This window comes from Eucyclogobius newberryi, unplaced genomic scaffold (assembly GCF_026437365.1).
Source record: "Eucyclogobius newberryi isolate DKJ021-1_F unplaced genomic scaffold, fEucNew1.0.hap1 SCAF_8, whole genome shotgun sequence".
Classification (NCBI taxonomy): Eukaryota; Metazoa; Chordata; class Actinopteri; order Gobiiformes; family Gobiidae; genus Eucyclogobius; species Eucyclogobius newberryi.
Genome location: NW_027316500.1, coordinates 23,927,002 through 23,953,129, shown reverse-complemented (window position 1 = coordinate 23,953,129; position 26,128 = coordinate 23,927,002). Strand labels below are relative to the sequence as shown.

The window sequence follows — 26,128 nt, the reverse complement described above, 5'->3', positions numbered from 1 at the left end:
CTGAGGCTTATACAACTCCAGATATGTTTGTGATAAGGAAACAATGTTAGAACATGCTTAAAAGCTCAACAAAGTACATTTTGCTTAATATTTGTCCTTAAAGCTAACTTTTAGACTGTGTTCATTTGGGCAGATAATTTAATTATGTCATTAAATTGTGCTTCTACCACTACTGTCATTTTTTGGAACCTGAGAGAAAATGTGTGCTATTATTTATTTTTATATATATATATATATATATATATATATATATATATATATATATATATATATATATATTTTATTGTTCCGTTATTGCAGCCTCTGTTGGCAACCAGCTCCACACCATCCGCGTTTTGATGCCACCAGTGTTTTAGCCAGTTCTCCTGGTCTTTATCCAGCCATAACCTACTCAAACCACTCTCATTTCGGATTAATGGACAGTTTTATTTGTGACGACATCCAAGGAGAAAATAAAACGCCCGGGAAACTGCTGATCTTGTAACATCTTATTGCACATGTTCTCGACAGTTACATCTATGAATCCATCTACCTGGCAACAGTGCCATGGTGCTCTCTGGCTCCCACAGAGAGTCAGTAATCACATAAGCGGTCTTAATTTAATTAGACTGCACCTCCCTTGGCACAGTTTGCACACAGCTGTCGGGGTTCCAAAGGCTGAGGTGAAATTTGGGCTCTCTTTCGGAGGTTGTGGTGCGCGCGAGGTAATGAACATTAGCTGATGAGCTGTTGCCGCGCTGATGTTGATTAGCCCCCTCTCACCTGCGCACACATTAACACTTAACACTAACAGTTGGGCGTTCTGGCTCGTGCCGGTGAATTACTGTTGACATTTTGAAGAATTATACACTGAACCGGGCGCATGTACTTCCAGCAGTTTGCTCTCAGACAACATCAGGCAAAGGTGTGTGAACTAGTGGTGTGTGTGCAGGACTGTAGAGTGCTTTTGGAGTTTGAAATGGACGTGGAAGCTGTAGTTGGGACAATTATATTTAAGGTATGCATCTCGAGCCAGGCTTGTTAGCTTGTTAGTCTTTTTTGGTTTTGAGTAAAATGAGAAACATCCTAACAAGCACACCGATGTTTCACTTACAACATCCTAAAGACCCATCCTTTAGAATGAGGATATGGCCAGGTAACATTTTCGTTGCATGTGAATGGATTTCTGTTGTAAAATAGAAGCTAGTTTTAATTTAGCATATTATCATAGAAATAAATCAACTAATATCTGTGGACTAACAGGCCGGTCTTCCACTGAGGTACTGAGCAGGGTCTTGGCACAGAAGATTTCCCCTGTGCTACAGTTTTTTAGTGTCTTGACAGGTTGTTCCTGTCAACCACACAGTATTGTTGTGCAGGGTAGCTTCAATGAATCAACTAATCATGGACTAATCCTTATTAGAAAAATAATGTCAATCATAATTTCATCATCTTGATAATTATCTCGACAATACAGTACAGTGTATTGTCCAGATACTTATTAAGATTACTAAAACATATGCAAAAATACACTACATACTTAGACAGCAGCTTATCAGCACCTTTTCTGAATTTATGTCACCATTTTTCAGCCTTTGTTTGGTTGAGGATAAAAAAGCCCCAATATGCAATAGAAATAATACTTTCACTAGTTGACTCATCAAAATAATAATCGCTGACTAGTGGACTACTAAAACAATTGTTAAAGGCGCAATGGCCGATTTTTCGGCGATTTGAGAACGCAGGCGGAAGTGCACTTGCGCACTCCCCCGTGCGGACTGATACAACACACACGTGCGTTTGTTTATTGGCACAACGGAGCGCATCGCATCGCTCGTCTCCCGTAGATTTCTGTCCACTTCTGCGTCAGCTCGAACTGTCTTTCTCCGTCTTCATTTTGCCCCGTACACTGAGGGAACTATATTATGATAGATCCATGCGCTTAGGCACGCGGAAACGTTGGGACGAGCCTGACGCAGCTGCAGGTGCGTTTTATGATTGATACGTGACAGGACAAATATAAGGAAATATGATAAAAAAAAATGTGCTGAAAAAAATCGTCCATTCCACCTTTAATCGCAGCACTTTCGTTAAGTTTGACAAAACCAACTGTATTTAAAATTGCACTACAGTCTCTAACAACGTACACTTGCACGTTATTCTAAGACATCCGCTCATTTTTCAAAGACAACATTTGATTTCTTTTGGCACATGCTCACACACTAGTTTAATAATCACTAACTCGTGTCAATTACTTTAGAACCACAAAGGTCCCATGTCGTGTGCTAATTATAACTTGTCTGTCCAGTCCCTTCCCTTTGTGTCAGATTCCGTCCCAGCTGAGCCATTGAACGGAGCTGACTTGGGTGGTAATTGACTGAAAGGTTTCTTCACAAAGCTCTGTGGCTGTGCACGGGCTCGTCTGTGCAGCCTGTCCATCAATACTCCCGCCAGGAGCAGCCACATGTGGTTATCTTGTCCTGTGTGGTCCGATCCATCTTTGCCCTTCTTTTATTTATTTTCTCTTCGCTCTGTCACTTTCCATCGCCTCCACCTCCAGACTCTAAAGTATTACAGGCTAACACTATTACACCGACCGCTGCCCTTGTACGTCCAATGAACTGAGATTGGGACATGTTACTCTGCTTGGGCAATGTTGAAGTAAAAGTAAAGTTGCACTATATAAGACTGCACGTAGACTATATGTTTTAATATATATTTTAATTTTGCTCAGTTAAATACATTTTTATCACATTTTGAATATCAGCGTTGAACATTTCTGTTGCTCCTCATTTGACAAAATGTATAACACCTTTTTCTAACAAGACAATATGTTAAAAGTACTTGAGTTCGGGAGATTCATCTCAATTATAGTGGTTTTATTTGCGGGAAGGACATTGAAGAAAAAGAAAATATCATGTTATTTAATTTGCAGTTAAAAATATCTGGAAATCAGGGAAACATTATACGTACATCTTAACTGCTCAAATTTAAATTAATAATCTGAATTTAAATCATTTAAACCAGGCTCGCTATTTATTTTTTTATGCGTTGTGTGTAGTATAACTTTTTAGTCGTCAAACCTTTTCTCATTCAGAGGAAAAATAGAATGAAAACTTATTTCAACAATTCTGTCTCAAACATTTCAGACCATTCTCGTTCTGTTCAAAGCCATGCCTTGATCTTGTATTTCATAGCCCTTAACTATTACATGTTTTTATCAAAGCAGCGTACGCATCTAAAGTCCTAGAGTCAAAATAATTCTGCTCTTTCTATATTCTTCTATTTACTGATGTTCAATATATTCATTGATCGCTTTTGGCTACTTTAAAACTTGCAATATTTCAGTGCCATCTTTTGCACCATCTGAGTTTTTTTTTTTTCACTTCTTGTAATAAGTGTAGTGTAGTTTAGAAGTGTCGTCGAGTCACCCTCCAGCCCTCAGTGTGCCATTCACAATAGACTGGTGCAGGTCAGCTGGTAAAGTACTTTTGCCTATCACGATTACCTCTCAAGTCATTCATAGAAATGTATTTAGAATCCTCTTTCTGCTTTTTTTCCATCGCAGCAGTAGAACCATCAGCCACCTCAATCACTCCATCTTCTCCAATACCTTCACTACCTCCAGTGTTTGGGTCCTCGGAGGCCGTCATTTTGTGTCCAATTTATATCTCAAACCACAAAATCAGATACAATATCCAACTTGATTGGTGGTGGGGATAAAGTTGCATATGGCATTAAATGTATCTATTTCTATCTCCTTGGAGACGACACCGTCAAGTTAGAGGTTAGCTCTATGGAGGGACTCCATGCATTTCATTTCATTTTCATGTATTTATTTATACAGGGAAAACCCAATGAGAAAAGTTCTCTTTTTCATGGGTACAACACAAAATAAACAACAAACATAGGATACTAAAACACAAATAAAACAATCAATACAATTAATCAATACATTAAAACACATTTAAACATACAATCTGAGATACAATTATGTAAAACAAGTGCATTGGCACTGAGGGTAGTCCTTGACCAGTGCTTTAAACTGGAATAAAATGATTTAATTTAAAAAGTCTCTGTGTTTTGTTCCACGGGGAGGGAGCAAAGTTGGGAGAAAGTTGAAAGCCTTTTTTTCCTGTCTCTGTGTTAAAACGATGGGATTGTAAATCCTGAGACCTCAATAAACTGGATAAATAATCAGGCAAAATGCCAACTAGAGCCTGATACACAAACAAAAGGTAGTGCTGTTCTCGGCTTGCATCCAGTGATTGCCATTCTACTTTAGAGTGTAATTCACTGTGGTGAGTTCTGTCTCCTTCTCCTGTAATGAACCTTAGAGCTGAACCTCAGACCTGAACCTTAGAGCTGAACCTTAGAGCTGAACCTCAGAGCTGAACCTCAGAGCTGAACCTCAGAGTTGAACCTCAGAGCTGAACCTCAGAGCTGAACCTTAGAGCTGAACCTCAGAGCTGAACCTCAGAGCTGAACCTTAGAGCTGAACCTCAGAGCTGAACCTTAGAGCTGAACCTCAGAGCTGAACCTCAGAGCTGAACCTTAGAGCTGAACCTCAGAGCTGAACCTCAGAGCCGAACCTCAGAGCCTAACCTTAGAGCTTAACCTCAGAGCTGAACCTCAGAGCTGAACCTCAGAGCTGAACCTTAGAGCTGAACCTCAGAGCTGAACCTTAGAGCTGAACCTCAGAGCTGAACCTCAGAGCTGAACCTTAGAGCTGAACCTCAGAGCTGAACCTCAGAGCCGAACCTCAGAGCCTAACCTTAGAGCTTAACCTCAGAGCTGAACCTCAGAGCCGAACCTCAGAGCCGAACCTTAGAGCTTAACCTCAGAGCTGAACCTTAGAGCTGAACCTTAGAGCTGAACCTCAGAGCTGAACCTCAGAGTTGAACCTTAGAGCTGAACCTTAGAGCTGAACCTCAGAGCTGAACCTCAGAGCTGAACCTCAGAGCTGAACCTTAGAGCTGAACCTCAGAGCTGAACCTTAGAGCTGAACCTCAGAGCTGAACCTTAGAGCTGAACCTTAGAGCTGAACCTCAGAGCTGAACCTTAGAGCTGAACCTCAGAGCTGAACCTCAGAGCTGAACCTTAGAGCTGGACCTTAGAGCTGAACCTCAGAGCTGAACCTCAGAGCTGAACCTTAGAGCTGAACCTTAGAGCTGAACCTTAGAGCTGAACCTCAGAGCTGAACCTCAGAGCTGGACCTTAGAGCTGAACCTTAGAGCTGAACCTCAGAGCTGAACCTTAGAGCTGAACCTTAGAGCTGGACCTTAGAGCTGAACCTCAGAGCTGAACCTTAGAGCTGGACCTTAGAGCTGGACCTTAGAGCTGAACCTCAGAGCTGAACCTTAGAGCTGAACCTTAGAGCTGAACCTTAGAGCTGGACCTTAGAGCTGAACCTCAGAGCTGAACCTTAGAGCTGAACCTTAGAGCTGGACCTTAGAGCTGAACCTCAGAGCTGAACCTTAGAGCTGAACCTTAGAGCTGAACCTTAGAGCTGAGTGATAAACTGAGTTCAGAGGTTTTAACACTGCCGCTGTAGAATGCATATATATAATATCACCATAATCTAGAACCAAGGGAAATGTGGCCTGGATGAACTGTTTTCTACATTGAAGGGGAAAACACTTTTAATTTCAAAGAAGAATGACAATCTGGCTTTAAGATTATTTGTCAGCTCATGTATGTGTTTGTTAAAGGAGAGTTTATCATCGATCCAGATGCCCAAGTATTTGTAATCAGGTACTTGTTCAATCATATTACCATCAAGGGTAAGAATATATATATTTTTGAGGTTTCTAGAGTGTCTTTTGGAGAACATCATACATTTTGTTTTAATTTGAATTCATTAATAATTTTAAATTAACACAGTTTTGTTGAATGGAGTGAAAATCTGCTTGAATATTTTGAATCACTTGTGCATAAGAGAGTTCTACACAGAGATAAACATTTGACTTTATAACAAAATAAACTTCTCAAGATCTAAAAAAACGTTTAAATGTACTAACTAACATTTCCACGTCTGTGTAGTTCTCTGTACACCTGAACTGACACACCACTAAACTTCTGCTTAAAAGTGCTTAAAGTGCACTTCTCCCTCGGCAGCTCACACAGCAGTGCAGCAGAGCCCCGTGGGGGAGGGGCGGCCACCGGCGGCATTGTGGGACACGTAGTTTTAGCGATAAAAATGGTTACGGATGTAACTAAGGTTCTATAAATCGATTAATAAATATATATATATATAAATTTGAAATGTTCGGCGGGCCGGATTAAAACGTCTGGCGGGCCGGATTTGGCCCGCTGGCCAGAGTTTGACACCTATGCCTTAAAGGCGGTATGGATGATTTTTCGGCGATTTGAGAACGCAGGTGGAAGTGCGCATGCGCACTCCCCCGTGCGGACTGATACAACACACACGTGCGTTTGTTTATTAGCGCAACGGAGCGCATCGCATCGCTCGTCTCCCGTAGATTTCTGTCCACTTCTGCGTCAGCTCGAACTGTCTATCTCCGTCTTCATTTTGCCCCGTACACTGAGGGAACTATATTATGATAGATCCATGCGCTTAGGCACGCGGAAACGTGGGGACGAGCCTGACGCGGCTGCAGGTGAGCGGTAGGTGCGTTTTATGATTGATACGTGGCAGGACAAATGATTTATCCACGCCACGAGGAAATATGATAAAAACATTGCTGAAAAAAATCGTCCATTCCACCTTTAAGGGAAAATACTTGATCATCTGGTCTATTCTCATGTATTTGAGAAATAACAACAGATGGAGCAGCAGCATCAAAGATATTTCCAGAGTCAGCAAAGTGCTGATTAAACGCATCACAAATATCTTTTTTTGTTGTCAAGGTGATGCAATCTTTAATAATTTCATTTGGTAAAGAGGGGGTAGAAGTTTGCGATAAGGATTTAACCGTTTGCCAAAATTTTGCAGAATTGCCCTGTGATTCTGTGAAAGTTTTGACATAGTAAGATGTTTTGGCATTACAAACAGAAGAGATATATATTACTGCGTTTTTGACAAAACTGCTGCCAATCTGCTGCTGGTTTGGTTGTCTTGGCTTCTGCCCAGGCTTTATCACGCTCTCTGGATAGTGCAGCAATGTCTGGACAGAACCAGGGATTATTCTTATTTTTGACCCTGACTCTTTTAAAAGGGGCTTGTTTATCAGTAAAATCATTAAATGTTTTAATGAAAAAGTCCAGTGCTGTGTTGGGTTCTGGAATACTCGTGGTAAAACCAATGTCACAGATAAAACATATAAACATATATAAAACACATATAAAACAGATCAGAAAGAAATGCTTGTTCATTAAAATGCTTTTCACAGTTTCACTTGATTTGGATTTAAAACATTTTGTGTTCCGCTCACAGCCAATAGGACAGTGGTCACTAAAATTGAGAGGAAAGACACTGATAATTATGAGGCTTGTTGCTTAAGATAATGTCCAGTAATGTTGCTTTAAGTGGATCTTTAGGGTCCGGTCGGGTGGGAGCAGTAATAAGCTGTGAGGTTTAATTCATAATATAGTTTTTTAGACTGTCAGAAGTTTTGGACCAATCCATGTTCATGTCACCTAAAACAGAACTCAGAATTATCAAAAGTGGAGAGGAAAGTAAAGAAGTCCTCTAGCTCACAGACAGGTGCAGATGGAGGACGATAAACCCTACAACTGTCATTTTACCAGTATTATTTTTACCCAAACCCACCTCTAGAACTATGTATTCAAAACTTTTTGACTTAGAGACTTTGGATTTACATAAAATCTATTTTTGATTGAAGACTTCGCACATACTGTGACGAGTTGGCCACTGTCCAGGATGTACCCCGCCTAAGGCCCGAAGTCACTGGGATAGGCTCCAGTCACCCGCGACCCCGAAAGGGAACAAGCGGTAGAAAATGGATGGATGGATGGACTTCGCACATTCATGTGAATTATTTGAAGATTTAAATGTTGATATATTTAAAACAGTGTTTAGAACATTAACATCTTGACTATTTGATATGGGTTGGTTTTTAGTAGACTTAAAGGCGGTATGGACGATTTTTCGGAGACTTGAGAACTCAGGTGGAAGTGCACATGCGCACTCCCCCGTGTGGACTGATACAACACACGTGCGTTTGTTTGTTGTTGTTGTTTATTAGCGCAACGGATCACATCGCATCTCTCGTCTCCCGTAGACTTTTGTCTTCTTCTGAGTCAGCTCAAACTGTCTATCTCCGTCCTAATTTTGTCCCGTACACTGAGGGAACTATATTATGATAGATCAATGCGCTTAGACACGCGGAACCGTGCTGCACTCGGGGGACGAGCCACACACGGCTGCAGGTGAGCGGTAGGTGCGTTTTATGATTGATACGTGGCAGGACTAATCAGCAGTCCACGCCACGAGGAAATGAGACTCAGATTTGGGCCAAAAAAATCGTCCATTCAACCTTTAATGATGATTAAATATGATTTGTCATTTTTTCTGTCTGTTTTGACTCTGTTCCAAATATTATTCACAACATAAATGTCATTTGAATCCTTTCCCATTTCCATAGGTGCAATAGAGTTTTAGGCAGGTTGAGGCCGTGACACTAATGTTCTGCTTGTGATCCTGACTAGTATCTGAAGAGGTCCATGAGTATTTGAAGTCACCATACCTGATTGTCACACATTGACTGCTGCAGATGCAAGAGTAAGGTCCATGCATGCATTTTGAAAGGTTGTAATGCAATTGAATAAATTATGTTAAGTTTATTGCCTTACTGCACAAGATCTCAATACAAACTAGAAGGCCCCCACCAGAAAAATGACATAAGCCACGTTTCGACTGGCCCTGGCCCCCAGACTGGTTTGTTGTGGGGCCCTTTAGAAAGGTTCTTTTCATGGTGAAGTGCTTGTCCGTGCACAGGGCCTGGTTCGCAGGGGTCTGCTACGTGAAGAGCTGACATCATCCAAACATAACAAATGATTTCTTACAAAATAAATCATATTTGTATTATACTGTTGAGGTTGAGTTCAACAATTCACAAAAAGATGTGAGTAATTCCAAGTTTGTGGAGACAAGGCTAACGCTAAAGCTTTAAAAGTCAGCTTTTACTGCTTTTATTTCACCTACCTGCGTCTCCACACTGCTTTTTATGTAATGCATTAAATTTGGATAATGCTAGATACATTATGTACTGGCAAGATAGATAATTACGCATGCCAGGAAACGGCAGATGCTAACGTGTGCTAGCTTTGTGTCGCCAAGTGTGTCGGTTGAACAAATAAAGTTATCTTCACTGGAAATACGCCGGTTTAACACAGGATCCTGTCAGCATTTGGTGAGAAATTGTCATTTTTATATCTGCTTTTTGCTGCATCGTTTCCACCTGAGACTGCGTCCGCTCTTGTCCGATTATCTCTTATCACTCAAAAGCGTTCCGGGAGCCTGAAGTGAGCCAGACTGCTTTGGAGGCTCCACCTCTCAGGGCCCCTTTGGCTCGCTCAGATGGACCGGTTCACTTAACTTTTTCCCTGCCAGCCCTGTTTGTACAACTCTGCCAGAGTTTTTGCTATATTTCAACAATCTTCACAGCCCCACATAAAACTTTGTTCTGCAGTTTTATCCACGTTGTACACCAAAATAAGGCTCTACTTTCATTGCAAAATAACTATATATTGTACTTTGAGCAGTTCCTTTTCATAGGTATTTGAAAACCCGTAATTTTCATCAGAATCAAGCATTTTGAGGCAAGAAGTAGAGAAAATCACATTTTTGTAAAGCAACTTTCCCTCCAGTTTTGTTTTGTTCTTCAACATGTGAAACCGCAATGAAATAAAGTCTTTAGGATTATAATAGGCCCTCCACATTGTAAAAAGGGCAAAGCAACGATGACGATTGTCTTGTTTTCATCTTCAAACAAACAAAAGCAGCAACAAAGCTCCAAATACATTTTCCCTTTTCATGATACACAGATTATATGCAGCGCTCCCTGCATGAAGAAATAAAGACGTTTCACTCTTAATACTTCTGGGGGAAACAAAAGACTAACTCTGCCCACTCTCATGTGTGTTCGTCTCTGTCTCAATGTCCCGCTCGTCTTCTCCAAACTCTGATCCAGTATCACGCTTTTAATTGTTTAGATTATCTGCTCCAAAGCTGGCGATGCGGAGATCCATTTGTAAAGAAAGCGATAAGTTCTGAGTATAAGCGCACGTGTGAAGATAAACTGAATAAAGAACAGGATGTGAAGTTACGGCACATGAAGTGTTATGTACCGAGTGAACATGATATAATGAAGTCCTTATGATGGAAATTTCCTACAGCGTTAAGACAGTGGAGACCTTTTCAGACCGTACAAATCCACTCCATAATGTACCAGGCAAAACTTTACTACAGTACGCAACTTTATTGCTACTACTCCCAAGTCTTAAAACAAAGTACATGTGGAAGAGTTTGGTCTCTCTCGGCCACACTGTGTCTCAATAAGAATGTATTAGTGTTGACATGGCTGGGGGATTAGGATGAACTGCTCTTCTTCTCAGTATGCCTCCTGGTGAAAGCTTGTCACTTAAAAATAATCATTGGTGACCCCGGTACAGTAAGGACAGCCTTGAAGACATCACAGAGTTCTTCTTTTATGTTAAATTAATAATAGCAGCTCATTAATCTGGCTGCATGGACACGGAGGCAGAATTGGAGCTTTGATAAGAACACCCACGCCAAGAGGGTAATTGGGTTTCTGATGCTTTCTTGCAGAATAGAGAGCCTGACGAGTAGTTTCTGTTGTGCTTCACTCTACCTCGTCTTTGTTGGAATGTTTTGTGTGAATAAATAATCGGTGATGGTCAGAAAGGCTCAGATTGGCAGCCACTTCTCAGTTAAGCCATGTTTTGACAGGTTGTTTGCAGATTTAAAGGGATACCCCACTACATTTCCAGTTGAGCCGACAAAATTGGAAAAACAAAGCTAGCCCATGTTAGAATCAGTTGCATGTTTATCGACGCTCCTGCCAAGACCTGGAATGTTTTATTTCCAGTGCATAATTATCACATTATCAACACAACACTTTATATAACATACATAAAAATGTAATGCGGAGGCACAGAGAAGTGAAATAAATGCAGAATATAATGACCACAACAGACATTTTAGTTTTATTTCAGCACTTCAACATTGCTTACATCAGTAAAGATTAGAGAATGAAGGGGGAAGTTAGATATTGACAGGTTTTATTTGTTAACATTTGTCTGTGTAGTGTAGGTTTTATTTTTACAGCTAGAACATTTATCAGTACCACATGTCACTCCTGGAAATCACCCTATATCAGCTGCAGATTGTGTTCCTTCCCTTACAAAAGTGACATAGTGCACCATATAACGTTTAAAAAAAAAAGAAGAAACATGACTTAATTTACTAGTCAATCTGTGAAAAAATGAAACCTAACCAAACCAGCTTAAACAAATCATGACATCAATGAAAAATGCAATGTAAAGCACATTTAAGTGTCTAAAAAGCGCCATATAAATCCAACGTATCATTGTTACAGCCACTGATCAAGCCTATATTTCATGTAATAATACAATGAAAAACAACACTGCATATATCAAAGATGCAACAACAAACAGAGCGGAGTAAGGGGCATTCCTGGAGGACGGCTAAATCAAGGTGACACAAAATAGGTCGACGTTTCCTACGTGGTAACTCGCATCTGCCAACATCAAAATGACTGCGTTTGTAGATTTTTTATTTTTTTTTTGGTTTTGTTTTCAAGGACCTGGCTCCACCTACCGCTTCCTTGTCCCCAAAGGAGAAACTACAGAGCATTATTTGCATACAACAGCATATCTTTGCACAGGGGAGATTGTCCTACTACACTGTGCATATTCAGCCCTTTCTGTTAGGGTGCTGCGCGATATGTCATTGGTGAAGGTTAACTGTAGCCCCCCTCCCAATGACTGAGCGGGTCTAATGGGCCAGCTGGGGATTTGCTTAGCCCAATGAGTTGTTCCGAATATGATGCCTCCGTTATGGTCCAAAGCCGTAACAGCGGAGCGCATTGTTTAATTCTGAAACCGTTTGTATGTCGTTCTGCGAGGTTTATGGGTGCGCTCACATTTAGGTGCGGACATTAACGTCGAACTTGGGCCATTAAAAGTTTGCTTGTTTTTTAACACAAGGCTATTAGGGCAAGTCATGAATTATTCGGTATATGCCAAATGATTCCCCCTTTTCTGAAAGCCTTGATTATTTTGTGGAGCTACGGTCAATCGTTTCTGATTTGAGACACAAACATACACGGGCTGTTATATGGTTACAATAAGGCAAGTGTAAAATCATGTGTAAATAGGACTCCGTTTCTTCAGGTTCAAATATTTCATCCTTGTTCAATGCGCAGTACATATTGTGCTATGTGGTGCAAGGTTGTGCGCATTTATAATATAAGTATTGGTTAAACCTTGAAACACATGTAGGAGCATAGTCTCACAATGTTTTGAAAAATCACACATTATACAAACAGCCATGAAGGTTTGCAGCTATAGAATCATGCAGATTTTGTACCAAACTACATCTATTGTAAGTACATGTAAAGAGCTCGTCCTTTGAACCCTCGTCAAGATGCTGAACTTGCCTTGCAGACAGTGTCTGCGTAATCTGCGTGAGCGGTTCCTTTATGTAAAAATTTCCGCGTGCCTTGAAGGAAGAAAAGTCACCATTTACAATATAATGTAAAGTGAAGTTACTTAGCCAATGAAAGCATATAAGTAGTTTACAATGCAATATGACATGGATTTGTAGTAGTTATAAAAGATAAATGTTGCTACAGCAAACATACATTACTTCAGGTGGCCAAGTATTTTGCAAAAGGGGGTAAATTTGCCCTCAGCAGTAGAAATGAATCTGGCAATGATTTATGGACTTCAAAACTGATCTCAGAGCTCAACCTATGAACATTAAAACATCAAAATAATACGTCCTTTACAGCAGAGTTTCATCTGTTCATATTCAGTCAAGGTGTGTCTAGTTAAAGCCCTGTCACTGTTTGACTTGCAAAACGTTGTACCGTATTTTCCACACTATAAGGCGCACTGGAATATAAGGCGCACTGTCAATGAAAGGTCTATTTTCGGCGCATTATGCAAAACAAAATGTGTATTGCACAAAATTGCTTCGAGGTCAGTACAGACAACCAGAATTCATCCATATATAAGGCGCACTGGATTATAAAGCACACTGGTGTTTTTTGAGAAAATTAAAGGCTTTTAAGTGCGCCTTATAGTGCGGAAAATACGGTACGCTATACTGAGCCGCCTAGTGACTATCGCTCTCTACTATTGTTCAAGAAGATGCATCGTGGGAAACTTTGAGTCCACTACTTTTCAGTCACTAGACATTTGGACTCCCTGTACAAAATAACCCCTTTATAGTATCGCAAACTGCAGACGACCCCCACCTGGAGATGTATGACGTCTCTGGCACCAGGAAAAGCTTCATCCATAACACTACAGTACTTGTACTAGTGTCATATATAGTGTGGCCTTTACATAACAATATCTACTCTTTGTTCCCTCACAGACCTCCACTACCACCGTGGACATTGTGGTCACCGACGTCAACGACAACGACCCCGTGTTTGATCCAACCACACCCTCAATCTTCAGCGTCCGGGAGGAGGAGGCCGATGTTTTTGTGGGACAAGTCACGGTAAGAATTCATCATCACAATGTTGGTATTTTAAATGATGTTTTGTACAAAGCACATACAATATCTTTCCCTCGAACACTTTTAATCGCAGCTACGTGACTTTCTACAAACTGTCTTCACAAGTCGGACTGATCTGTTTTGGACATTTATCGGCCAGTTTCCCTCTTGACCAGCTGTACTAAGCTTCACTTTGCGGCATGACTTCTTCTCATTACTGGTGTACATTAATTGGCTGATGCTTGTCAGTGGATTAGTCACAAATGACATAAGGGGCAGCCTCTGTAACTATCCGTGACAACCCGTAAAAGCTTGGGTTTGGGTAGCTTGGGTATAGACACCATTTTCGTCAGCTTCGTCGTTATAAAACTTACATTACCGGTACATTTACTGAATCCTGTTTTTTGGTTGGAAAAATGACAGTAAATGTAAGGCAAGGCAAGGCAAGGCAAGTTTATTTGTAGAGCACATTTCATACACAAAGCAATTCAAAGTACTTCACAGCAGGAAAAATGCATTAAAATCACAAAGAAATTACAGAAACAGAAATACAATAAAATAAGCGTAATTAAAAATTATCAATCCAACTGATTGTCTAAACTAATAAAATCACAAACAACAGAGAAGAGTACAAAGAAAAAATCCTTTCAGTCATATGCGCAGCTAAACAAAACTGTTTTTAGCTTAGATTTGAACATTGTCAGAGTAGAAGTCTGTCTCACATCTTCAGGAAGACTGTTCCAGATTTTAGCTGCATAAAACTGAAACGCAGATTCCCCATGTTTTGTCCTGACTCTGGGCACCAGCAGGAGGCCGGTCCCTGAGGTCCTCAGAGTCCGAGATGGTTCATATGGCACTAACATATCCAAGATGTACTTTGGTGCTAGGCCATGGAGAGACTTGTACACAAGCAGAGCTGCTTTAAAGTCTATTCTCTGAGCCACAGGAGCCAGTGCAGAGACCTGAGAACAGGACTAATGTGATCATACTTCCTGGTTCTAGTCAGGACCCGAGCAGCAGCGTTCTGGATGTACTGCAGCTGTTTTACAGCTCGTTTGGAGAGGCCAGTGAGCAGGCCGTTACAGTAGTCTAATCTACTGGAGACAAACGCATGGATAAGTCTCTCTAAATCTGGTTTTGACACTATATTTTTGATTTTGGCAATGTTTTTTAGATGGTAAAAAGCTGCTGATGTTATTGATTTGACGTGGCAATTAAAGTTCAAGTCTGAGTCCATTATTATTTCTAATTTGACTATTAGACCCCCAGACTTCTCTTTGTTTCTGTGGGCCAAAAACGATTATTTCAGTCTTGTCTGAGTTCAGCTGGAGAAAGTTGTTTTGCATCCACACACTGATCTGTTGGATGCAGTGACAGAGTGAATCTACTGGTCCATAATCACCTGCCGACAGTGAAACATAGATCTGAGTGTCGTCTGCATAATTGTGATAGGACACATTTTCACTGCGTATCAACTGACCCAACGGCAGCATGTATAGGTTGAACAGAAGGGGACCCAGGACTGACCCTTGGGGCACTCCACAGGTCAGGGTCATGTGGTCTGAGACACAGCTACCAATTTCAACAAAGTACTTCCTGTCTTCCAGATAGGACCTTAACCAGTTTAGGGCAGTGCCAGTGATGCCCACCCAGTCCTCAAGTCTCTGTAAGAGGATCCCATGATCGACAGTGTCAAAAGCAGAACTCAGATCTAACAGAATCAAGACTGAGGCTTTGCCCGTGTCAGTGTTCAGGCGGATGTCATTCGTCACCTTGACAACAGCAGTCTCAGTGCTGTGATGAGGTCTAAAACCTGACTGAAAAACATCAAATGAGTTGTTTATTAAGAGTAAATCTGTGAGCTGTTGGTAAACAACCTTTTCAAGGACTTTGCCCCAAAATGGCAGATTAGAGATGGGCCGGTAATGACTCAGTACTGCGGCATCAAGACTGCTCTTCTTTAGGAGAGGCTTTATGACCGCAGTTTTCAAAGACATTGGGAATGTTCCAGATTGAAGCGACATGTTGACTATGTGAGTGAATGGTGCTAACAAACTGTTCAGCACAGACTTTAGAAATCTGGTGGGTAACACATCGAGGCAGCATGTAGATGAACTCAGACTGGTGATGATCTCATGGACAGTTTTGTCAGTTACTGGTGCAAAGTGAGTTAGTGTCTAGGTGGTTTTAGGGTAATTTTTTGCATTGTAGGATTTATAGCATTTTTAATGCCCTGAACTTTGTCATTAAAGAATAATGCAAACTCATTACACTTGGATGTGGAAATGAGTTCTAACGGCAGCTGAGCTGGAGGGTTTGTTAATCTGTTTACTGTGGCAAACAGGACACGCGAGTTGTTACTGCAGCTTCCAATAATTTGTACAGAGCGGTGCTGGGACTATTTATTTTTACTACAAGATCATTTTCACTGCTACTTTAATTATCTCTTTTCTTTCCCTTGTTAGTACTATTGAGTTTACAGCCAAGCCGAGGCGCGCTCCAAATCAAATTACCGCTCCGCATCTTATGTACTGCGGTGTACTACATCTTCATTATTCTCTCAGACACAATGGGTAATTCAGTGTGTTCAACTGCTAGTTAAATATTAGTTGGTAAAGAGTGTGATGCATAACAATATTGCTTTGTTAACCTTAAAAATGCCTAATTAGCCTTGCTATATTATTCTTTTGAACAGTTCTGAATGGATTCAATTTGGTGTAATTAGTACAGCAAGAATGTTCCAGGCGTGATTTCCATACTGTTGACTTTGCATTTTCACGTTATGTCTGATTGGCTCTCCTCCCATTCACTTAGAAGAGGCATTTATTGTAGAACAGAGGAGAACTTTTAGTCTAATCATTTAAACAGCCCAATAAAAAATGAATTATGGTAGATGTATTGGATGATGAGTATGTTATCGTAATCACTTTGTAAGAAAAACTCAGAATTGGTCTAAACCGTCTACAAGTCAGTCTATTGTTGCTAAAAGCCTATATGATTTAGGGCTGCAGCTATCAATTATTTCAGTAATCGAGTAATCTATTGATTATTTTCTTTGAGTAATCGGTGAATATTTTTGTACATTCCGTAAATCATTTTTAAAACCATATTACATTTTTTTTTAAATCAACGTTATAGTTTGTAGCCATAAACAAATAAGGAGTTTCTGCTTATAATAACACATTTCTTTTGTAATTTCACTTACGTCCCCAAAACAGAAACAATTCACCAGTCCAAATTGATCAGTTTGAATATAAATGAAGGACTAATTCACTTGTCACCAGACTGTTTGTAAACCATTACAGTAGCTATGAATTGATGTTAATGAACATAGAACAAATACATGATAGAATTAGAAACTTGTTGGTAAAACTTAGTTAGTGAGGCCAGTGATGCCTGGTGTTTTAAGCTGTAACTCTGCAGTCATTCTGCAGCATTAGCTCCGTGTGCCGTTCACTTTAGCCTCTGTGCCTTCACCCCACCATCACGGTCTGTTTTCACACTCTTGGTCCTCTGTGCTCTTTCACACAACAAAACCACATCGCTCTTGCCTCTGTTGTGCTTTAGTCGCTGCAGGTCCACGTGACACAAGTTGAAACAAAAGTGCCGTGCGCCACCGATTTATGCGGTTTTAATTAAGTATGTAAAATAATCGACTCATCAAGGCAATACAATAATAATCAAAGCTTTTTTGTAATCAAATTACTCAATTTACTCAATTAATTGTTTCAACCCTAATGATGAAAAATACCTGAAAAAGTTCAATTGTGAATTTAATTGATTATTGTAAATTTAATTGTGTCTCGTCCCACCCCTGATTTTTTTCTCTTGTCTAAAGGTTTAGTCCTGGTTTGATCCTGATTTGAAACTGGTATAATTCTGGGTTAGTTCAATTCTTCTTCAGTTCTGGATTTTGCAGAGCACTGTTGGTAAAGCCTTTTTTATATATATTTCACATAGAAGCCCTTCATAAAATCTGCCCTTAAAAATGTGTAGACTAGCCCTGGTATAGACTAGGGACTACTGACTGTTCCTGTCAAGTCAGCTGCACAGTTATATGTTACTAATTTACAGTGGATGATGGGTAAAATACTGAGGGTAATATCAGTAAAATATTTGTATGGATGCTGCCATGTGTCCTACTTTATACAGTACATGCAAAATGCTATATCTGGTGTTTTGTATAATCAGCAGCCTGTTGCCTTTTTGTCATATTTTGTTGAGATCAATCCAAGCAATTTTGTCTCAAAACAGCCCAGAGATTTCATGGAAAATTAGTCCTCTCATGAGTTATTTCTGAATTAAATTTGTAATGCATTTTTCCAACGTTTTATTGGGGCTTTATCTCAAAAGCCTGTAAGCAAACATCTTTACATCCACTCAAATAAAGTAGAACTACCAAAAGCTTCCTCTAAAAGTCTGTTTGAAATTACAGCCAGCAGCGTTCTGGAGCTTGTCCCACCACATCATCTGTCTGGCCTTCTGTCCTACCTTCCAAGGGTTTGTGGGCTGGCCTCAAACCAACCTGAGCAGAGACTGAGAGCGGGAGAGAGAAGGGGGGAAAAAAATCAAAGTACTTAGCTCAACACAATCCTGCCCTCACTGCACATCACAGAATCCAGCTTAGCCTGTTGTAGCTGATCAAGAGCCTTTATTTCACTGTGTCATGAAGTTTTACAAAATAAGAACCATCCATAAATGCCATGTTGGAGGTCGGGGACATAAATCAGAAAGAACAATGTGCTTTCAGCGTGTTACTTTTCATGACAACACTGTTGTTTTTGCACTTTAGGATTACAGGGAGCGGTATAGATCATAGCAGATACATCTGGTGGTGAATGTGTACATGTGTGTTATTTATTGTGTTCTATACTGTCCTTACCCCTGGGACTTTTTCACATTTTTTCCACACGTCACAAGCTCCAAGTTAAACACTGTAACTTGTATTGGCATTTAAAAGATTAAAAAAAAGGATTCAGCCGCTCTGAATCAAAACTTTATGTAACCTTGTTTTGCTGTAATTACAACTGACTATTTATTTAGTTATTTTTTCATTTTTTTGTCTGTCAGATTTGATGGAGAGCGTTCGTGAACAGCAGTTTTCAGATCTTGGACGTAGGTCTGGTTTAAACCATTCTATTGTAGCTCCGGCTTTATGTTTAGGCTCGTTGTCCTGCGTAAGGTGAAGCTCCGCCCCAGCCTCAAGTCTTTTCCAACATGTTTTCTTCCAAGATTGCCCTGTATTTGGCTCTATCCATCTTCCCATCAGCTCTGAGCAGCTTCCCTGTCCCTGCTGAAGAACAGCAGCCCCACACATGACGCTGGACCTCCATGTTTGACAGTGGTGATGGTGTGTTCAGAGTTATGGGCCGTGTTAGTTTTGTACTACACACAACTTTACGGCCAAAAAGTTCAATTCTGCAAACCGGACTTCTTATGGCAGTTTTTTTTAGCAATGGCTTCTTCTTGCCACTCTTCTATGAATAATAATTGTGAGAATCATAGGCTGCAACAAGTATTTTCAGTTCAATCTTTTCTCCAAAAAATCAATCTCTATGTAAAGTACTTTATTATCTGGCTGTTTATGTGGCAATATAATTACCTTTTCATTCAGAAAGTTTGATTTCATAAAGGCAAGGCAAGTTTATTTGTAGAGCACAATTTGTACACAAAGCAGTTCAAAGTGCTTCACACAATAGGAATAAAAATGCATTAAAATCACAAAGACACAAAAACCTTCATTTCTATGCATTCGATTTAACAATGTTGCTGAATCATAAATTGTGTCCGTGCTTAGTGATTAGTGAAATCAAATCTATTGGCCCACACTGGCAGACACTCCAGACACTCTTTCCCATATTTATTTGACATTGCCAGTGTGACAAGCGTCTCCGGGATGGGCACATCGCTTTTGGATTGATTTGTTCCCATGTTTGACCATCCCTAGACGTCAGTGCGCTATCTGCCTCTGCACACGTCTGTGCTGAGCGTATGTATCTTTTACCATGACTCGCTCGCCGATGACTTCACCTTATGTGTGGCGCTTTTGTATCTTTAACGACGGACCCAGTCTTGTCTGCCCGCTCCCGAGTTTTAGCTCTCTCTTAACTAATTGTCCCAGACAAAACTCAACCAAAACATTTTGATTTGTGCCAGGCTCGTTCCACTCCCCAGGCACCTGCTATGTCATTGTGCTCCGACACCGGCACAATGGGCTATTGTATTGAGCGGAATTTTTTACATGTTAAATAGAAATTGTGTCTAAATAGTAGTTTTAGAATCGTAAAGAATGTATCTAAAGAAAGACCTTTTAATTTAAAGTGAAGAAATTTAAAGATGTTATTTTCAGGCTATCCGTCAAATATTTAAGTAAAATCATAAAGACATGACAGAAATAACAAAACATTTCAAGACATAAAAGATAAGAAAATCATTTCAGTCATATGCACAGCTAAACAAAACTGGTTTTAGCTTAGATTTGAACATTGCCAGAGTCACATCTTCCACATCTTCAGGAAGACTCTTCCAGATTTTAGCTGCATTTTAGCTAGTCCTGACTCTGGCACCAGCAGGAGGCCGGTCCATGTTTAGTCCTGACTCTGGCACCAGCAGGAGGCCGGTCCATGTTTAGTCCTGACTCTGGCACCAGCAAGAGGCCGGTCCATGTTTAGTCCTGACTCTGGCACCAGCAGGAGGCCGGTCCATGTTTAGTCCTGACTCTGGCACCAGCAGGAGGCCGGTCCATGTTTAGTCCTGACTCTGGCACCAGCAGGAGGCCGGTCCATGTTTAGTCCTGACTCTGGCACCAGCAGGAGGCCGGTCCATGTTTAGTCCTGACTCTGGCACAAGCAGGAGGCCGGTCCATGTTTAGTCCTGACTCTGGCACCAGCAGGAGGCCGGTCCATGTTTAGTCCTGACTCTGGCACCAGCAGGAGGCCGGTCCATGTTTAGTCCTGACTCTGGCACCAGCAGGAGGCCGGTCCATGTTTAGCCCTGACTCTGGCACCAGCAGGAGGCCGGTCCATGTTTAGTCCTGACTCTGGCACAAGCAGGAGGCCGGTCCATGTTTAGTCCTGACTGGCACCAGCAGGAGGCCGGTCCATGTTTAGTCCTGACTCTGGCACCAGCAGGAGGCCGGTCCATGTTTAGTCCTGACTCTGGGCACCAGCAGGAGGACGGTCCATGTTTAGTCCTGACTCTGGGCACCAGCAGGAGGCTGGTCCATGTTTAGTCCTGACTCTGGCACCAGCAGGAGGACGGTCCATGTTTAGTCCTGACTCTGGGCACCAGCAGGAGGCCGGTCCATGTTTAGTCCTGACTCTGGCACCAGCAGGACGCCGGTCCATGTTTAGTCCTGACTTTGGCACCAGCAGGAGGCCGGTCCATGTTTAGTCCTGACTCTGGCACCAGCAGGAGGCCGGTCCATGTTTAGTCCTGACTCTGGCTCCAGCAGGAGGCCGGTCCATGTTTAGTCCTGACTCTGGCACCAGCAGGAGGCCGGTCCATGTTTAGTCCTGACTCTGGCACAAGCAGGAGGCCGGTCCATGTTTAGTCCTGACTCTGGCACCAGCAGGAGGCCGGTCCATGTTTAGTCCTGACTCTGGCACCAGCAGGAGGCCGGTCCATGTTTAGTCCTGACTCTGGCACCAGCAGGAGGCCGGTCCATGTTTAGTCCTGACTCTGGCACAAGCAGGAGGCCGGTCCATGTTTAGTCCTGACTGGCACCAGCAGGAGGCCGGTCCATGTTTAGTCCTGACTCTGGCACCAGCAGGAGGCCGGTCCATGTTTAGTCCTGACTCTGGGCACCAGCAGGAGGACGGTCCATGTTTAGTCCTGACTCTGGGCACCAGCAGGAGGCCGGTCCATGTTTAGTCCTGACTCTGGCACCAGCAGGAGGCCGGTTCATGTTTAGTCCTGACTTTGGCACCAGCAGGAGGCCGGTCCATGTTTAGTCCTGACTCTGGCACCAGCAGGAGGCCGGTCCATGTTTAGTCCTGACTCTGGCTCCAGCAGGAGGCCGGTCCATGTTTAGTCCTGACTCTGGCACCAGCAGGAGGCCGGTCCATGTTTAGTCCTGACTCTGGCACCAGCAGGAGGCCGGTCCATGTTTAGTCCTGACTCTGGCACCAGCAGGAGGCCGGTCCATGTTTAGTGCTGACTCTGGCACCAGCAGGAGGCCGGTCCATGTTTAGTCCTGACTCTGGCACCAGCAGGACCTGAGGTCCTCAAAGTCCGAGATGGTTCATATGGCACTAACATGTCCGAGATTAACCGTATTTTCCGGACTATAAGTCGCACAAAAATGCATTATAGAGAAGAAAAAAACATATATAAGTTGCACTGGATTATGAAATAAGGTTGCAAGTGTGAAAATAACAAATAAGATAAGATGATAAGATAAGATAATCCTTTATTGTCCCACATGGGGAAATTTCATTGGTGCAACGCAGGTAGATACAGAGGTAGATACAGAAGAACAGATCACTTATAGGAAGTCTGAAAAACACTTTCAGTAGAAGATCTCCTATAAATAAATAAAAACTCCCATAGACAAATAAATAAATACATAAATACCATTGCATGTGATTACGACAGCAACTATAAAAATAATATCACATATAAGCCGGAGTACAAGTGTAAGTATAAGTATATAAGTATAAATATAAGTATAGGTCGCGACCCGGCCAAAACTATGAAAAAAGGTGCGACTTTTAGTCCGGAAAATACGGTACTTTGGTGCTAGGCCATGGAGAGACTTGTACACAAGCAGAGCTGCTTTAAAGTCTCTTCTCTGAGCCACAGGGGCCACTGCAGAGACCTCAGAACAGGACTAATGTGATGGTACTTCCTGGTTCTAGTCAGGACCCGAGCAGCAAGCTATACTTGTGAAAGAAAGCAAATAAAGTAGATAGTTGTTTGGTCATAGTGTAGTATTTATTGCTAAATATGTTAAAACTATTTTAAAATTGCGATGTTTCTTCTATAATGATTGTAATTTAAAATGTTAAATTGTGCAGTAATATGTCCTAAAGTGATGAAGCAATATTTTTAGTATATATTTCACTTAACCTTGCACGGCGTTTTATACAGAATCGGACATTAAAATTGTGTTTCAATAGCAAACACATCAACACATTTGTCCAAAGTGTATTGACATTTTCCTTTAAGCGCTCAACATATACGAGCTCTTGCCAGAAGACCTTGAACATAGTGAGAAGCAGTCCAGCATTTTGCAACCATCTATTTACACAGTCGGGAGCCTCTTGTTTATCAGATGTTTGTTGAGGTATAGCTTTTTTTTCCCTCTCCTGAACTTTTGAAGGACTCTGTGGGAGGAAGTACATTTTGTGAAATTGAGTGAGTCGACCTTCAATTACAACCATATTATGCATGAATTAGTAACACGGAGGATTGTTATATTTCTGCATAATGTAACTAATAACTAGAATGTTCTCGCCACAGTATTTAGCAAAGAAGGTTTTGTCAGTCTAAGCACTAGCCATAGCTCTAGGTGTAGCACAAGTTGCGAAGAAGAAGTTCTTAATAGTTGATAGCCTGAGTGCAGCTCAGGTTAAACACCCAGGAGCACAGGAAGCTACTTGAAAGTCACACCTGATGAGGCACATGGCATTGACGCCTTCAAAGCCTCCAAAGATTCCGAGCACAACGGAACAGTGCGGGGTATGTTCGACCGTTAAGGCTTGCTTTGTGTTTCATCAGCTCTCATGATAAACCGGCCAGTGTTGGAGCGTTCCAGCCGTTTCTCTCCAGGCAACGCTTTTGTCTTGTGATGTCGAGATTCCACGAGGTTTGTGTGCGAACTTCAAACCAATACCAGTGATGTTTTAATTACTTATATAGGCCTACTGCTGCCTCGGCCCAGTTTGTATTTGGTGTCTTCACTTGGTTTACTAAAGATGCACTATGTATCCTTTCTTGGTGAAGGGTGCGCCAATTACTCAAGGTCTTTTTCAAACAATAAAAAGCAGTGATTGAAAAGATGCAGGATACTGACATTTATGACTTATCATTCAACTTTTGCATGTATTATTTGAAGGGCATAGTTAGAGTCATTTGAAAATCTAATTTGGTAAAATATTATTGATCAGATCTGACTAATTTGTAGGAGCAGTTCACACTGAGTGGACAATGTTCCTGTTCCTATGTTTTACATTTAGCTGTTTTCTTTGATATTTCAAAATAGCTATATTCTTGGTATTTTTGGGGGGTTAACAGGGGAAGGCTTTATATAACTGTCTCTCTGACCCTTTTTGGTCATCACTACATAAAAATAATTCCTGCCACAAGTCCTGTTTACATTTTAACTGAATGACTCAAAACAATAACCTATCCATTTAAATCACTTTTATGTCTAGATACATTAAACATTATGTCATAGCAGTCGTTTACGCCAAGTACCACCTAAAAACACATCTGAGCTTTTCGAGTACCACCAGATCCCAACCAGGTCTATAAAAGGATGATTCCAGGTCCAAGTTAGAGCTAAATCAGGTCTAGATTAGGACTACATAATTTCTAAAGTAGTTCTAACCAAGAACTTACCCAAAGGAGGACAAATATATGGATAAAGCAGACTCCACCAGAAGGAGCTTGAGTACCACCAGAGGTACTCACACATACTGTACCACTTGAGAAACACTGTGATACATATATCAGATTCAGAGAGCAGAATAACTTCTTTGTAAGGGATTAGGTCCACCAATTTGCCATTTAATACTTGTGCTTGAAGTCAATTCAACTGACAACAAATGTGTTGTGTCTCATCACCATTTGAAGCTTTATCGTGAAAAGTGAGCGAAAAGTAAAAGAATAATACATGTAACTGAAAAGACAACTTCTCATCCATCAAAACATCATGTGGGTTTTCAAATCTTCAAATTACACCCACACAAACATTCAGCCTATATAGTTTAATAAACCTGACCAACAGAAAGCCATAGATGGATATTAAAACAACTTATCTAACTTTTCCCACACTCACAGTTCTACAAAAGTGGCTACAGGCAAGTTACATTATGCATGTCATTCCGATCAAATATTTACGAGCGGATGAATATAGCTCTGAAACCATATCACAAGTAAATCGCATCTCATTTCACACATCAAGTATTCGAACCATCACAACCGACACCGATGTCCGCACTGTTTATGGAGTTATTTGCTCTATTGCTAATCCGTCGCGCGGCGTGCAACCTCCACCTGTCTATTCCTATCACGGGCTTGTATTCCCTGCATGCTTTTGACCGGAGCGCACTGATTAGCATTCTCATCAGTCGCGCCATCAAAGCAACACGTGGCCCTGGGTCTAATTGGAAAAGCTGCTCAGCGTTATAGTATTTATGAGCCTTGTAGATGACATGATAAAATGGTCTTGATGTTTTTTGCCGTATTATAGACGTATTACCAACACGTCTGTCAATTTTTAAATGGCATCTGCGTCTTTCCTGATTCTAAAGGTGCATCTTCGTCCAATAGATTTACAGTATTTTTGGCTTCAGCTGTCATCGTTTAGAATAAGATTAGTGCGGGGCCTTTCTGTTTGTATCTTGCACGTTGAATGAGCAGCGAAGAGTGTTACAGGATTACGGTTGTGTGTGGGCTTACCTGCTCGAGCCGAATTAAGAAATCCACCTCTGCACAGACTGGAGCATGACAACTCGTGAGGCAATCTACACGCGCAGTTGAAAGGGAATGTTCCTGTTACTTCTAATTTCATGTCAAACGCCGACAGCTTCTGATGCGAGAATGCATGAGAACCTTTGTGTTGTGAGGCAAGAGCGATTATGTAGTATTTGTCCATTAAATATATATGTTTAATGCCATACAGGGGAACATTCTAGATAAAGCAGACAGAGGTCAATGGTGACATGCAAGTGGTGGAAGAAATATTAAATGTAATATTATTAAAACTAATGAATTCAAAAAGACATAAGCACAAAACATTTTTTTTAAAATGGGTAACTTTAAGAGTAAACATTCAAAATATTTCACAGATATTTTGAGAATGGTTTAAATGTTTAATGCACTGCTTTTTATTAAGAATTGAGCTACAAAGAAAATATGGGAAAAAAGGAATTGAGCTTATATTTGGTCAACAGCAGCAATTCATATTAATTTTGTGATTTTATAGTGATTTTTATGTATAAATATTTGTTTGCTCAAAGCTTGTGGCTCAAAATTAAAAACTTTATGCAGAATTTCACCATGAACACGCTTAAAATAAGCCCTCATATAATAAGGAAAGTGCTTTCTGCTTGAGTTAAAAGAAAGTTGAAGTTCCTTTATTGCCAACTATGCTCTGTACAACCAAAGAATAGTATCGAAAATAAATATTATTATAGATATTATTATATAACACTTTATATAACATTATATTACAATGTGAGACCCAGTTGTTCACCATTATTGTTGAAGCCTAAAGAAAACAATTAC

At 41.0% G+C, this 26,128-nt stretch overlaps 1 protein-coding gene across 1 annotated transcript in view; it reads left to right on the top strand.

Annotated features, from left to right (window-relative positions):
• Positions 1-26,128, top strand: part of LOC140351528 (protocadherin-15-like) — a 315,578-nt gene that overhangs the window by 156,122 nt on the left and 133,328 nt on the right. Inside the window, exon 19 of the mRNA XM_072437379.1 lies at positions 13,550-13,678. Coding sequence (XP_072293480.1) covers positions 13,550-13,678 — 129 coding nt within the window. The remainder of the gene's footprint in view (positions 1-13,549; positions 13,679-26,128) is intronic.